The sequence below is a fragment of the Orcinus orca genome, chromosome 9 (assembly GCF_937001465.1).
Source record: "Orcinus orca chromosome 9, mOrcOrc1.1, whole genome shotgun sequence".
Taxonomy (NCBI): Eukaryota; Metazoa; Chordata; class Mammalia; order Artiodactyla; family Delphinidae; genus Orcinus; species Orcinus orca.
Genome location: NC_064567.1, coordinates 65193250 through 65209388, shown reverse-complemented (window position 1 = coordinate 65209388; position 16139 = coordinate 65193250). Strand labels below are relative to the sequence as shown.

Below are 16139 nucleotides of genomic sequence, written 5' to 3'. Positions count from 1 at the left end.
GACCTTGAACATTTAATGAGTGACAAGTCGATCTGGAGGGAAAAATTGTGAAATAAATGATACAAAATATGAGCTATTATTAATTATACAAATTAAGAATTTTCCTCTAAAATTAATATTAAATAAAAATTTAAAATTTCTGTTTAAATATTATACAGTTAGTATTGTTGATGTCACACTGTGATTGCTTCTACATTTATGACATCTTTAGCTTTGGATTAGAAAAGTTATTTAAAGCAGCAAAATCACAGGAAATGTGAGAACTTCAGAAGTGCTTAGCAAGGAGAAATACTGCACAGAATAAAGATGGAGTTATTGACTTTTTTCCCAAGACAAAATTCTGTTGTAGGATAAGATCAGAGAAAATATCTCAATAATTTATACAAACCTCACTAGTAATCTCTTTTAAAATATTTTCCTTAGTTTCTAACCATGTGCAATCTTCTGATATTGACAGGGGGTTAGAATTATTTCAAAATTAAATGAAATGATAGCACATCCTCTGACTTCTACCCACATTCATTTTATAAAATATTTATCTAGTGTTGACAAATTGAGATCGTCAAAGTCACTAGAGCCCTTTTGGGACATTTATAACTGGTGAAACTAGAGACAAAAGGAAGAAGAACCTTTTGTGGTCATTCCTAAAATCTTTTACTAAAAAAAAATTCTTTAGGGATATCTTTTATCTTGCAAAACAATACCTTTTTTACAGTTTAATTGCTGTAACTACAAACAAAATAAAAAGCAAAAACCTATATAATAAAGACAATTTTATAAGCTACATTTGTGAGACTGACATGCAAATTATCTCTAGTTTATTGTGCTCTTTATTAATTTGTTTGGAAACTGATTTTTGTTCGTAAACTGTAGCTTAAAATTATGTAATAAACATTTGAGAGTTTTGTTCAGTTAGATAGATTTTTTTCCATTACTTTAGTAATGATTAAATTTTTCTCTCCCATTTCTATTTCAAAGATATTATCTTTACTATAGTGTTTTCCTTGAACAAATACAATATCTAATATTGGGAGATTTTCTGCCTATTGTGTCAATAAGATACTCCAAATAAGGACAGTTCCATGTGTTTGTTATTATTAGGGAGACAGCAGCCTCAAACAAGGGCTGTATTTCCAGGATAACTGTTTTTATTGCCTCCTCTTCTCTTCTCTCTTCTTGCTGGGAAGAGGTGCTTTATGTTCTCCCTCTGCAGATTCGACAGAAAAAGGTATCTTCCAGGCCAACTACTGCTCAGAAAATGGCTTTCCTAAAAAATATACAGAACTAGCTCTTTCTCCATGTTTTTTTTCTTGTTTTTCCTTCAAAACTGTTCCCTTCTACCCCATTCATTTTCCTATGCTTAGAAATGAAAATGAACTTCACTACTTTTATATGTAAAAATAAGAAAAAATGTGAAAACTTTATATTTTTTCCTGCAGTAAAAAAATGCAGGAAACTTCACTAGGAGGGCATTTTACAAAAATTATATTAGCATTAAAAGTTTGGTTTAGTTTGTTGCATTCTAGGACCTGGCAGAGATGGGATTTGGGGGGGCACATGGCTACTGTGGCAGAAAGCAGGTCATGGAGGGTCAGAAATTGCATTCAAATCTGGAGGTTCACTCTCAAGAGCAGTCCTTGTAAGGCCTATACCTTCTGATGGTAGGAATAAACAAATCCTGACTCAACAGCAATCAGCAATTTTGCCTGTCCAAATTAAATGAAAATAAAGTCCTTGAAGCTCAAATAACTCAAAAATACATTCTAAAGAGTCTGCTGATTGGCTTATTGTATCTATGGAAAGTGCATATTGTCATCTTTGTTCTACTAAGAGATTATAACATTTCAGATGGCCTTTACATGCCCTTGTAGGTTTATTTTCTGTTTTTGTTTCAGTAGTCAGTTTTAATCGAGGGCTGAACTATGTCAATGAAGAAAATACATAACATCATCTGTCCTTCCATTCTAGCTCAGGGGTGCTCTCCTGGGGGATACCAGTTTCTTCAGAGCCCTTATAGAAGTGTCAATTTTGACTCCCTGGGCCTCCAGCAGTTAGCCATTCAAGACCTGATATGTGACCACTCCCTTTCTCCCTGATGGTATCGATTTCTCCTCTTTGACAGACCTGCTAAGATGCCAACCAAATGTGTCGAGGTATCAACTCACTAATGTGAACTACACGTGCTTTTTCTTAAGTATTTTTTCATATAAGGATTGAATCTTGTTACAACCAATTTATTTATCACGCTGCAATATTATTTTAATTTTGCATCAAGATTAAGTTAATCAAAGGGAGTATTCCAAGGTTCTCTGTTCTGACAATAGTAATAGTTAATGTAATGTTCAACAGTCCACCAAAGTGTTTTAACTTACAATATCTTATAGAAGACAGCCTATCATCGTGATTTCCACCATATAATACAGAAAACATATTTTTAGGCGTAACACACCTAGAGTCACCTGGATAACAGGTCAGACAACCAAGTTTTGATCACAGGCTGTCACTCTCCAGGGCTCAGGTACTTAACCTCAGTAACTTTCAAACAGTAAAATACTGCATATTTTAAGTGCTTCAGTTCTTGTCTGCTTAATAGAAGGATTATGTCTTAATAGAAGGCTCATTTTCCTTATCGATACCCACATTTTAAAAATTATGCAGAAGGGCTTCCCTGGTGGCGCGGTGGTTGAGAGTCCGCCTGCCGATGCAGGGGACATGGGTTCGTGCCCCGATCCGGGAAGATCCCACATGCCACAGAGCAGCTGGGCCGCTGAGCCTGCGCGTCCAGAGCCTGTGCTCCACAACGGGAGAGGCCACAACAGTGCGAGGCCCGCGTACCGCAAAAAAAAAAAAAAAAATTATGCATAAGTGGGAATTATTTTCCTTTTTAGGTATGTAATGTAAAAAGAACTCAGGAAAGATATCCAAATTTGGCTTCAAGTGAGGCTTTAACCTCATTTTTTTCCCAAATTGCCAGCCTGTTGGTCCATCACCAAATTTTGAGCAATCCTGTCTTCTTCCTCCCCTGATTTTTGATGCCTCCTCTACTGTGCACTAACTTCTTACATATACTATTTCCAGAAATTTTTCAAGAAATCTCCAAGATCAGCTTATCTTTGTGCTGTATATTAAGATGACTTCAGATTGACTTGTCTTAGATGTATCAGCTATTTCATGAGTTAACTGATACTGAACTTCTCTTGTTCACAAAACAAATGTAATAAATGGAATAAAGGTATTTTAATTGAAAAAGATTATATTAATTATGAGGGATGTACCCTTAAATTTACTCTTCCATGAAGTTACTACTTCTTTTATGTTATGGGTACAAGTTATTAGATTTTTTTAAATGATTATTACTTTAATATTTTAAAGGTTGTGTAAAAGAAAATGCAAAGTTGATTTATCTACCATGTATGAAAAAAACTGGCTTTTCAACTTTTGTTTTCTCTGATCCAAAAGATGAACCACTGCGCAACACTGGCCCCCATCTGCCTGTCTCTGAACGATTCAGAAACACTACCTCTACCTGGGGAGATCAAGCAATTGACAGCTTGTGCCACATGGCAGTTTTTTTTGTTGTTGTTTATAGCACTTTATTTTCAGGTATAAACATGTTTTTGATTTTTAAAAACTCCCTTCAGGGCTTCCCTGGTGGCACAGTAGTTGAGAGTCCTCCTGCCGACACAGGGGACACAGGTTCATGCCCCGGTCCGGGAAGATCCCACATGCCGCGGAGCGGCTGGGCCCGTGAGCCATGGCCGCTGAGCCTGCGCGTCCGGAGCCTGTACTCTGCAACGGGAGAGGCCACAACAGTGAGAGGGCTGCGTACCGCAAAAAAAAAAAAAACTAAAAAAAAACTCCGTTCAAAACATGTTCAGAAACAAGTTTTACATTAAACAAAGTTTATGCCATGTCTTAAGAAAAATATGCTTATAATTTGACAAAATGGGTTGAAAACACTGTCAAAAATCTCACTCCGGGGGCGAAAGGGGTAAGACACATCTACAAAATATTTTTTTTAATGTTACAAAAGAACTTATTTACAAAACAGAAATAGACCCACAGACATAGAAAACAAACTTATGGTTACCAAAGAGGAAAGGAGGGAGATAAATTAGGAGTTTGGGATTGACATATACACAGTACTATATATAAAATAGATAACAAGGACCTACTGTACAGCACAGGGATCTATACTCAATATTTTGTAATAACCTATAAGGGAACAGAATCTGGAAAAGAATAAATACATTTATAGATGTATACATCTATACATCTGAATCACTTTGCTGTATGCCTGAAACTAACACAACATTGTGAATCAACTGTACTTCCATTTAAAAAATAAATAAAAAATAAAATACCACATATCAGTGATTGAAATTGTTCTCAATTGATAGAAGGATTTGGAAAGAGCTGTCAACTTTAGGATATTGAGTCTTCCAATCCATTAATACAGTATGCTCCTCTACTTATTCAGATTTTCTTTAACATTGTTCATAAAGTTTCATAATTTTCACCTCAAAGGTGTTTTATACCTTTTAATTTATTCCTATTTGTATTTTTATTGGCACTATTGTAAATACTATTTTTTTTAAAAAATTTACTTCCTAACTGGTACTATTGTATAGAATTATAGTTGATTTTACATTGATTTTTGTACCTAGCAAACTTGCTAAATTCCCTATAATTCTCTATATATTCTTTTGCATTTTCAACAGAGCGAATCTTATCATCAGAGAATAATAAAGGTTTATTTCTTCCTTTCAATCCTTATAAATTAAAAATTATTCTCACCTTACTATATTGGTTAGGGTTTCCAGGAAAATGTTGAATAGAAGGAGTGATTATAGCTATACACATGGCAGTTTTTGTTCAGCACTACAAAAGACTTCTGTCTTTTTCAAATCCCAGTGTCCATAAGAAACTGTGGAAAGTTTTTTGTGTACTTACTACAACCCACTCAGGGATGTATGGGATATTGTGCAGAAGGTAAGAAAACATGTTTAATACACATGAACTGCTAGTGATGGAACTCTGTGTGTTGGTGTGTTTGTGCCATCCTCTGGATGGGATGTATGGAGCTAATGCAAATCTCAGTAAGAGATTTGGTTTGCTATTATTGCTAAAATGAGGCTAAATTTCTGGTTTAAATTGGCCAGATTTGTTCAGGGTTCTTTGCCAAGATGTTCAAATCCTCAAAACTATCTGTTAATGTGAAAGTATCAACAGTTAATATCAGCAGTGATAATGTATAGTGATACCATTTATCTACTAATAACACTCAATAAGGACACTTCTCCTTTGTTGTATTCTTCCTCAGTCATAATCCCAGTCTAATCATGATCAAATTCATATAAACCCAAATTGAGAAATATTCTACAAAATACGTGAATAGTACTATTCAAAAGTGTCAAAATCATGGAAAACCATGAAAGAGTAAGAAATTGTCAAATATTGGAGAGGACTAAGGAAACACGAGTAATACATTATGAAGATATCCTGGATTGGATAACTGAAACAGAAAAGAACATTCATGGAAAACTGATAAAAACTGAACAGAGTCTTCAGTTTATTTAAGAGTAGAGTCCTAAAGTCAATTTCTTAGGGTTTTTTTTGTTTTTTTTTTTTTGCGGTACACAAGCCCCGCACTGTCGCGGCCCCTCCCGTTGTGGAGCACAGGCTCCGGCCGCGCAGGCTCAGCGGCCATGGCTCACGGGCCCAGCCGCTCCGCGGCATGTGGGATCTTCCCGGACCGGGGCACGAACCCGTGTCCCCTGCATCGGCAGGCGGACTCTCAACCACTGCGCCACCAGGGAAGCCCCAAAATTGATCAAACTTTTAATAATTGTGTTGCTTTTATTAATGAATGGAGGTAAGAAAGTAACTTATTTTCGTTTGTTATTATATTAATATTTGACCTAACATGAGTGGTGGGTGACTCAACGCTCTGCTTTTTTTGCAACACGTTACTGAGAAAAAATTGTTCTTGTCCAAATTACTATTCTTTTCTGTTTTCCATCTGGAAGGATTTTACCAGGAAAAAGCATGTTTGACACAATGCCAGTTTCTCTGCCATCACCTAGAAAACAATCCTATTGTAGCTACTCAATGGACACTACTTCATTGTATCCATCTTCTAATCATCTGGAAAGTGTTTCTCAATCAGAGATTGTTTCAGCTTGCAAAGACCCCAAACATGTCAAATTCGCTTCCTTGATAAGAGCTAGATGTCACCTCTGAATATATTAATTCAGAAGCTCCTGTCAGAGGAATAAACAAGCATACATCTCGAGAAAAAAATAATTTGGATTTCTTTCCTCAAGAAAAAAAGCATGTGAATCTAACCAGTCTGGACTTAAATTTACAAAAACATCCTGGGAATGAAAAACAAGATGCATCAAAAACTTTGGACAAGGGGAGACGTACACAGGACCAGGGTAATCACAGCCAAGAAATAAGGTGGGATCGACAAAACAGATGGAAACAGCAAAACTTCAGTGAGTTTCTTCCTTTGTTTGCTTTTCAAAGTCTCAGCCAAAGTGACCTAGAAGAGTTTACTTACTTTTTCCCTGAGGACCATACTGAGGATGTCCACCAAGAGTTTGTCCCCACGTGGCCCACACCATCTGGCCACACCGAATACAGCACATCGGCACTATGTCAGCACACTCTTGCCAACTCCAGCATAGGAATGCACTGTCTTGCCTTTCTTGGCAAGAGACTAGACAGTGTGATAGAGATGTGTTTTAAGGATGTTCTCCTAAAAGATCATCTTAGCTGGGCAGAAGCAGGTGTGGCCCTTTTAGAAAATGAATGTGAAAAGAGGATTTTGGAAGAGGGGAAATATAACAGAGAAGAATACATCAAGTCAATTAAAGACATTCTCTTGTCATTAAAATGCCCCAATTTATGCAGTGGCCATGGGCAGTGTATGGAATGGGGGTGTGCATGCTCCCCAGGCTTTAGTTCCTATGATTGCAGTGATTCACACAGTAAGTAAATACACTCCAACTTTGATCTTGTGTATGTTATTTAATTATGAAACCTTCTTTGTTCTTTTTTACCTTCAGTATCCTAACAGGCTTTATTCAGATTATATATGGAAAAGAACCCAAATTATATTAATCAATATGTTAATAATATTCCAAAACAGTCTCATCTTAGAATAAAAGCTGAAGTACTTATAATGGCCTATAAGACACAATGTGATCAGGCACACAATATCTCTTGAGACTCATCCCCTACTACTATCACCCTCACTCATTCCACTCCACCCACTTTGGTTTCTGTGCTGTTCCTTACAATGCCAGTTCTCTTGACCTCAGGGCCTTTGCTGATCCCTCTACTTGCAGAGGATAATCATTCTTCTAGAACTCAAATTTAGTATTTTTGAAGCACTGTTTATATTTTGCTAATTTTACTAATATGCTTAATTTTTTTCTCTAACCTATCTAAATGGTACAAATTATTTTGTCCCAATATATTAGAGAAAGACATTTCAAAAAGTCAATTTGATTCTCTTAACTATTAAACCAGTAACTCCTGATTTTGCTCCTACCACCACCAATCTGCCCTTTTCTATCTCAGTAAATGCAAACTTCATTCCTCTAATTGTTCACATTAAAAACTTGTAGTCACTGACTTTTCTTTTTATATCAAGCCTCATATTTGATGCATTAGCAGCAAATCCAGCTCTAGCTTCAAAGAATTTCATATCTTTCCCTGCTATCAGCTTAGTCCAAGCCACTATTCTCTCTCCCTGGATTATTATAGATTCTCTCAAAGTTTATTCTCCATGCAGCAGCTAAAGTGATTCCTTTGAAATGTAAGTCAGATCGTATTACTCCCCTGCTTAAATCCTTCTGTTAGCTCTTCATCTCCTTCAGCATAAAATTGGCAGGCCCTACTATGGCCTAGAAAATTCTGTTTACTATTCTACATATAGTCTGAGACTCCTCTCTCACTGAATTCATCTACCATTGTCTCCATAGGTCATTACTTTCCAGAGTTCTCTAGTGGTTGCTTTGCTATTCCTCAAAAAAGGCCAAGTCTGCTTCTACATCAGAACATTTGCACTTACTGCTCCCTCTCACTGGCACATTCTACCACATATCTTCATGACTGACTTCCTTCTCTTCTCTATTCAAATATCATATTATCATAGAATCCTTCCATCATCATTCTAAATAAAGTAGTTTTTCTCACACAACCCCATGGCCTTTATCTCCCTTAATATAGTTTATATGCTTTTTCCCCATTACCTCAAAAACACTTACGTGATACACTTTATTTTTTCATTGGTTTGTTTTTTTGTCCTCCCATATTAGAATGTAAGTTACATGAAGGCAGGGACTATTTTGTTCATTACTCCAATATTTGGAATAACACCAGAAAAATAGATGTTGCTCAGTAAACATCTGTTGAATATATGAAAGAATTATACGTGTTTTTTTAAATTTTTCGTAAATATTTTAGGGTTCTGAATACATGTAACAGGATTTTTATATCCTATTGCTATTAAAGTTATATTCACTTGGATTTTGCCACTACTTAGACAAAGGACTCAATTGTTTTTATACTGCATTTATCTATTTTGACCACCAGATATTGCTCATAACGAATGATCTTACCAAGACCAGAACCACAGAAATAACCATATGAAGGTCAGTTAACTCTGACTGATAAAAGAAATTTTTTCTCCTATGACTGAGAAGTACACCTAAGATTATGGTAGCATGTAGGAGAGCAATAATACACAAAAATATCAACAGTACTGGGACAACAGCATGCACAAATTTTGGTAATTCTTTTCTAAAACAAATTAAGAATTTAAAGAAAAAATTTTAATACATCACATTGCTAAGTACACTATATTATTACAAAAGCACTTTTTCTATAACCTATCTCTATGACATAAAGCAAAATCGTAAAACCAAAACATAGGCCATGGTAGAAGTAATTTGTTAGTACTCATACTTATTTGGTATCAAATATTATTAAAACACTAATTAAACCTGTATAGTTAGGCACTGGTAGTATCTGTAATGCTATTTCTATTGAGTTGAATAGTAGGTAACACTTCTTTTAATACCAGATCACTCTTAACATGTAATAGTTTAATTAATGTACTAAATATTATTGGGGGTAGACTTTAAAATATTAGTTTATATATGCTTTTAATTTTGGCCTTGAAAAATAATTAGTTTTTTTCTGGAATTAAAGCAAATATGTCCTATTTTTTCCAAAGACAAGGTTCCTGAAATTATAGAACTTGAGAATGCTGGATTGTGTAATATTCAAAAATATAACTGTATGATGGTGAGAGTTTTTGGTCAAGGCTTCAAAGAATCACCTTCAATTAAATGTGAAGTTACTAAACTGAAGGTATGTTAATTATAATGTTGAAAACAATTAAGTTTATGAGTTATTCAGATTAATTTTCTTAGATTAATTTGGAGTATCAATTAGCAACATAATCCCAAAGGATGTCATATCCTCAGAGAGCTGAACAGGAAAATTATTAAGTTGCTTAACCTTAAATCTTCCCTATTTGCCAACTCTATTAAACTGTTTTATATAATTTTTATTGAGGTATTGACTCACTATTTAAGCCATAATCAGAAATTAAAATAATATCAAACTTGATATATAAGCTTCTGTATTTACTGAAATGTAAAAACACAAAGAACGGAGGTCATTTTTATCTAAGACTCTGCATGAATTATAGGATTTAGAGATAGGAACAATTCCCCTTTACAAACCAGAAAGTTCGGACAAATTGTGCTCATCCTTTATATTTCCTTTACTATGGATTTCATATGGGAGAATTACCAAAAAAAAAAAAAAAATAGCATTTTTCTTTCTTGAGACCACCAAAGACAGACATGATCACTCAGTTTGAACAATGGTGTATCAAATTACACCTTTTTTTTTTAACATCTTTATTGGAGTATAATTGCTTTACAATGGTGTGTTAGTTTCTGCTTTATAACAAAGTGAATCAGCTACACATATACATATATCCCCATATCTCTTCCCTCTTGCGTCTCCTTCCCACCCTCCCTACCCCACGCCTCTAGGTGGTCACAAAGCACAGAGCTAATCTCCCTGTGCTATGCGGCTGCTTCCCATTAGCTATCGGTTTTACATTTGGTAGTGTATATATGTCCACGCCACTCTCTCACTTTGTCACAGCTTACCCTTCCCCCTCCCCGTGTCCTCAAGTCCATTCTCTAGTAGGTCTGCGTCTTTATTCCCGTCCTGCTCCTAGGTTCTTCATGAACATTTTTTAAAATTTTTAGATTCCATATATATGTGTTAGCATACGGTATTTTTCTCTTTCTGCCTTACTTCATTCTGTATGACAGACTCTAGGTCCATCCACCTCACTACAAATAACTCAATTTCGTTTCTTTTTATTGCTGAGTAATGTTCCATTGTATATATGCGCCACATCTTCTTTATCCATTCATCTGTTGATAGACACTTAGGTTGCTTCCATGTCCTGGCTATTGTAAATAGAGCTGCAATGAACATTGTGTACACCTTATTTTTGATGATTATTTATATGGTCTTCCTTTTCTTTATTTAAGTGGAATTTTATTTTAAGGAAAGCACTTTGAATTTAGAAAGTACTTATTACATGGATAAGATAAAAACTTAAAACAGAAAATCATATTTTGGCATTCTTTTTACCTTTTCTCTAAATTGATTCTGAGATTGAGAATTTAAGAAGGAAATAACTTTTGTTTGTGTCTTTATCAAATAGTTATACACAAGAACTATGTTTATTTCCTGATTTTATGAGCAGAGCCTTTCTAAATGAGCCATGAAATATTCTAACCCCAATGAAATAAGACACATAATAGAAAATGTAATATATATGTATTATTTCATTCACTTCAAAGTCGCTCAAGAGAGTTGTCATTACATTGTTCTTGGCAGAATAAACCATATGACATCACACTATAATTAAGCAATTTGACAAGAGAGAATTTTATAGGTTTATATTTTCTTGGAAAGTACATTTTATTCTTACTTTCAGATATATATTTTCCTGTGATATTTTTCTCATACTACTTCCCTCCTCCAAATAGCTTATCAATAAAGAGTACACTCTGGAATTCATTAACACTATACAGAACTATAGAAAGGAAGAAAATATATTCACTAGCCAAAACAATCTTACATAGATTAACTATTTTCTTTCTCACCCTGTTTAGAATGTTTATGTATTTTATTTGTAATACAATTAGGTTTATTTTTTAATATTTATATTCCAATGTGAATTTCCTTCACACTCTGGTTGATTTTAGTTATATACTTATTTGGAAGGTATGTGAAATATTATCATGGTTCTAACACTTGATGCCATACAACAGGTATACAACACAGAGAAATGTCACTATCCCTCTTCCCATTACCCTCTTCCCATTACCCCTTCTTTCCATCCTGTTCCCATCCATCCCCTGAAGGTATCCACTCTCATTATTTTCTAGTTTTTCCTTACTGTGTTTCTTTTGCACAAAGGAGAAGGTAAATTCCTTCTTTTTTTATATGAATACTAGCACATTATGTATGTTCTTTTCTACTTTTGCAGTAATAATTTTAGACAAGTTTTTAGCCAGAGAGCCAACCACCCAATCATTTCCTTCACTCTCCCCCAAAGCTGCTAGGACTTTACAGAATCCAATTTTTAAACAACTTACTTATAGGATTAAATCCAAGTTGTTATCCTAGAAACAAATGGCCCTTCATGATCCAGCTCTTGTCTGTTTTTAGAAGCTTGAACTTCCTGCATGTGCTCTAGGAAAATCCCATGCTATTTCATGCATCGCTGTCTTTTCACATGGTGTTCACTCCAACCTTGCTAACTCGCACTCACTCTGTTTCTGCTCCCAGTGTCCAAATGGCAGTCTCCTTTTTTACTTTCAAGAGAAGTGCTGTCTTCTTTTTCAAAGGCTTCGTGACTGTGCTGGTTAGACTTAGTGGCTTCTTTCTCTCTCATTACACCTTATTTGAATCTTGGTTATAGCAATAAGAAAATGTTTTATTGTTTGTCTTTTTCTCTGTGATCTCTTTTCATCAGAATATCCTCAGTACCTATAGATATTCCCAAAATATTGATGAATGGAAAAGAAATAGAACCCTGTTTATTCCTCATTTGGGGTAGGCTCTCCACACAGAGGGGTGGAAATAACCCCTAAATTCCCAGTCATTGCCTGGAGTCTTGTTTCTACACACAAAACCAAGAGACCCTGTACCCATCTAAGTGTCGACATCATGACTACCCTGAGACATTGTTGTCATTCCCCTCTGCTAGAAGGGAACCACTGATGTATCTGCTAGACCAGACTGTATACACTCCCTTAAATACGGAGATTTGTTCTGGGGCTCACTCTTTCAGCAACATAGTTTCTACTAGCCACAGACTAGTGTGTTCTTGCCTTCCATTCTTTTTCCTGCTGACCTACAATATTAAAGCATCAGCACACTTACTATTTCTGAGCCACTGAAAGAATTACACAGTCATAAATTTTTTAAAAATCTGAATCTCAATTTTAGTAATAAGATACATCTTTTTAGTTTTCTGTGTAGTTATCAGTACCCAGAACATTATCCTTGCTTTTCTTCTTTAGACAACAATGCATTTCAATACTGAAAAATAGTACTCAAAGTTTAAATATGATATGCCATTGAGTTATTATATAGGGTGAACTGGTTAGAATTTATTTAGTTTAAGTTACATAGATTCAATTGAACTAGCTTGAGCAAAAATGATATTTATTATGAGGATAATGCATTTTTCACAGAATCAGGATAGAGTATGACTGCTGAATTCTCAGGAAAAAAAGCTTAAACTTGGGACTTGAACACCACAAAGACTCAGTTTGTCTGCATTTGTGTGTGTGTATGCGTATGTGTGTGTATCTGTCTGTCACAGTTCTGCTTTTCTCTGTTTGTGGGCTTCATTTTTCCCTTTCATTAGATATTAGCTTTCTCCACATAGTGAAAAACGTGGCCATCAACAGCTCCATAACTTTTTTTTAAATAAATTGACTTATTTTATTTATTTATTTTTGTCTGTGTTGGGTCTTTGTTGCTGTGCATGGGCTTTCTCTAGTTGCCGCGAGTGGGGACTACTCTTCATTGCGGTACGCGGGCTTCTCGTTGTGGTGGCTTCTCTTGTTGTGGAGTACAGGCTCTAGGCGCGTGGGCTTCAGTAGTTGTGGCACGCAGACTCAGTAGTGGTGGCTCGCGGGCTCTAGGGCACAGGCTCAGTAGTTGTGGCGCATGGCCTTCATTGCTTCGCAGCATGAGGGATCTTCCCGGACCAGGGCTCGAACCTGTGTCCCCTGCACTGGCAGGCGGATTCTTAACCACTGTGCCACCAGGGAAGCCCTGCTTACATATACTCTTAAATTTTTGCTCATTTCTATAGTTTGGCAATATTCTGTGTCTATATTGTATTTTGCAGGTTCCTAAACATTTCTATCTATATTTGGTAGGTAGAAATATATTTAAATGTATTACTATTTAAATATAGTATAGAATAATAAAGAAATTTGCCATGGGAAATATAAAAATTATCATTTAAAAATTTAATGATAATTCATTAACTTAAAAATATCATAAGAGTTGAAATCAAATGGAATGTTAGAATATTTGTTAACTCATTAATTATTCCAAAATGTCTGATTCCAGAAACCCCAAATAAGTATATGATTGACAATTTTAACTTCCCAAGGCTTTTAAAAAACTCATACCAATATTTTCTTTAATTAAAATAGATATAAATATTAAATAAGTAAATGTGCAGTTACTGAGATGGTATTTTCCTTGAAGACATCTATTTTAACATAATAATAGAACTAGGCAGGACATTTACGTCTTCTAATTTTCTTCAGCATATCTAAAATAAAAATTTTCATTATTTGGGGCTATTTTGCTACAGACTACCTTTGAAAGAATTCAGATGTTGATTTCTTCATGGATTTTACTATAATAGGGGTTACCATCATTAATGACTGTCAGTATATTCATTCAAATAAGTTGTTAAACATTTCAAAGAGCAACACCTCATCTCAAAAATTTTTACTGAAGAAAGACTGACTTTCCTAGCACACTGTAAAATTTTTATGGATTTTTACAGCCAATTCAATAACTGGACTGAATTGTTGTCCTTAAGCTAAGCAGGCAACCATTCTAATAACTTCTTAAAGAATCATTGAGTTTTTTAACAAAGTACAAATTACTGCTATAATATGATAATTTTTGCCTTAAAATATTAATGGCCTTCTTAAGTCTTATTTATAGGGAAAAGCTTTTAAACTTGAAGGGTCTTGCTTAATGTTAAATAGAATCTAATTAATAACCTTATGTTTAATTATATAGTAAATTTTTAAAACAGTACACTTCTCTCCTCTTTATATATGACAGCTTTGGGAGAGTTACCAGGACATACCTAAAGAGTAAAAGAAATGAATCTCTGATTTGACATGTAATGTTTTTCAAATTAAATAATTTGAATTCTCAATCTATATTTTATTTAGGCAAAAACTGCCAGGAAGATGTTGATGAGTGTGAATCCAGGCCTTGCTTTTCAGGAGCAGAGTGCCTCAATACCTTTGGTTCTTATCATTGTGTTCATGTCCAAAAGCATTTTACGGCGATGGAAAAATATGTCATGGTAAAAGTCCCTATTTTCTGGCATGAAATGTTTTTGTTTCTGTTTTTGCTGCATTTAATTAATTCAGGTCACTTAGTTCCATTCTCTCTTGTACTCATGAATTCATTCAGGGTCATGCACTAAGCTAGATGCAGAGGATGCAGAAATATATAAGATATGTCCTCTGACCTAATAGGTTTGAGTATAGTAGCAGGAAATATGACATGTAATCACATAGTTCAATATGATGTTCTGTGTCCTTCGATAGAAGTGTCTAGAGAGAATAGTAGGAATAGTACCTTGAGGGACAAGGAAAAGTTTTTAAAAGGAAGTATCACTACAGCTGAATCTGATGTATCTGATCAAGAAAGAGAGAGACATTCTAGGCAGAAGAAACAGCGTGAGCAAAGGTACAGAGGCATGTAACATCACCTTGGGCACTGAGAAGGATTCAGTGTGCTTGGAATAGAGAAGGTAAGGGGACTGCTACAAGAGTAGCAGGGGTATCCAGTGGACAGATCACTGACAAACTATGAGAAACATGATAAGGTTTACATCTGAGAAAGTCTACTTAAGAGCAGTGTAGAGGATGGACCACTTGCAGGTAAGGAACTGTACAAGTGTGAAGGTGGGAAGAAGAGTTAAGACAATATTACAAACATAGGAAAGGCATGAAGATATTCCGACCTAAGATGAGGATGAAAAAGACACTAAAGAAGAAAGTTGAGTCTGTTGCCACAGACTCACAGACGTAAAAAACAAACTTGTGGTTACCATAGGGGAGAGGGAAGTTGGGAGGGACAAATGTGGGGTATGGGATTATAGATACAAACTACTATATGTAAAACAGACAAGGAACAAGGTATACTGTGTGACACAGGGAATCATACCGATTTTCTTTTAATAATCTATAATGGAGTATAATCTGCAAAAATACTGAATCACTATGCTATACACTTGAAACTAACACAATACTGTAAATTAACTATACTTCAAAAAAAAGAAAGCAAGTTGACAGTACTTGGTCAGCGATTGGGATTAGCACGGTGAGGGAGAGAGTTACAGTGCTTGGTTTAGGCAAATTGAGTGGGCAGAATTGACATTCATATTGCTAAGGACTGAATCATGTCCTCCCAAAATTCATACATTGAATCTTAAACCCCCAATATGGCTGTATTTGGAGTAAGGAAGTAGTTAATGGTAAATGAGGTCATAAGGGAGAAGCTCTGATCCAACAGGGTTGGTGTCCTTCTAAGAGGAGACACCAGAGAACTTAATCTCTTTCTCTCTCTGCCAGGTGAGGACACGAGGAAAATGCAGCTGTCTGGGACGCAGGAAGAAAGCTCTCTCACCAGGGACCAAATGGGCCTGCACCTTGATCTTGGACTTCCCACCCTCCAAAATGGTTAGAAAATAAATTCCTGTTGTTTAAACCACCTACTCTGATATTTTGTAATGGCAGCTCGAG

The 16139-nt window shown here is 35.4% G+C and overlaps 1 protein-coding gene across 1 annotated transcript in view; it reads left to right on the top strand.

The window, feature by feature from the left end:
* Window positions 1-1045: 1045 nt before the first annotated feature.
* Window positions 1046-16139, top strand: part of VWDE (von Willebrand factor D and EGF domains) — a 34489-nt gene continuing 19395 nt past the window's right edge. Inside the window, 6 exon segments of the mRNA XM_049714692.1 lie at window positions 1046-2153; window positions 3460-3560; window positions 4862-4992; window positions 5978-6221; window positions 6223-6995; window positions 9251-9387. Of these exon segments, the coding sequence (XP_049570649.1) occupies window positions 1923-2153; window positions 3460-3560; window positions 4862-4992; window positions 5978-6221; window positions 6223-6995; window positions 9251-9387 (1617 nt within the window). The 5' untranslated portion in view covers window positions 1046-1922.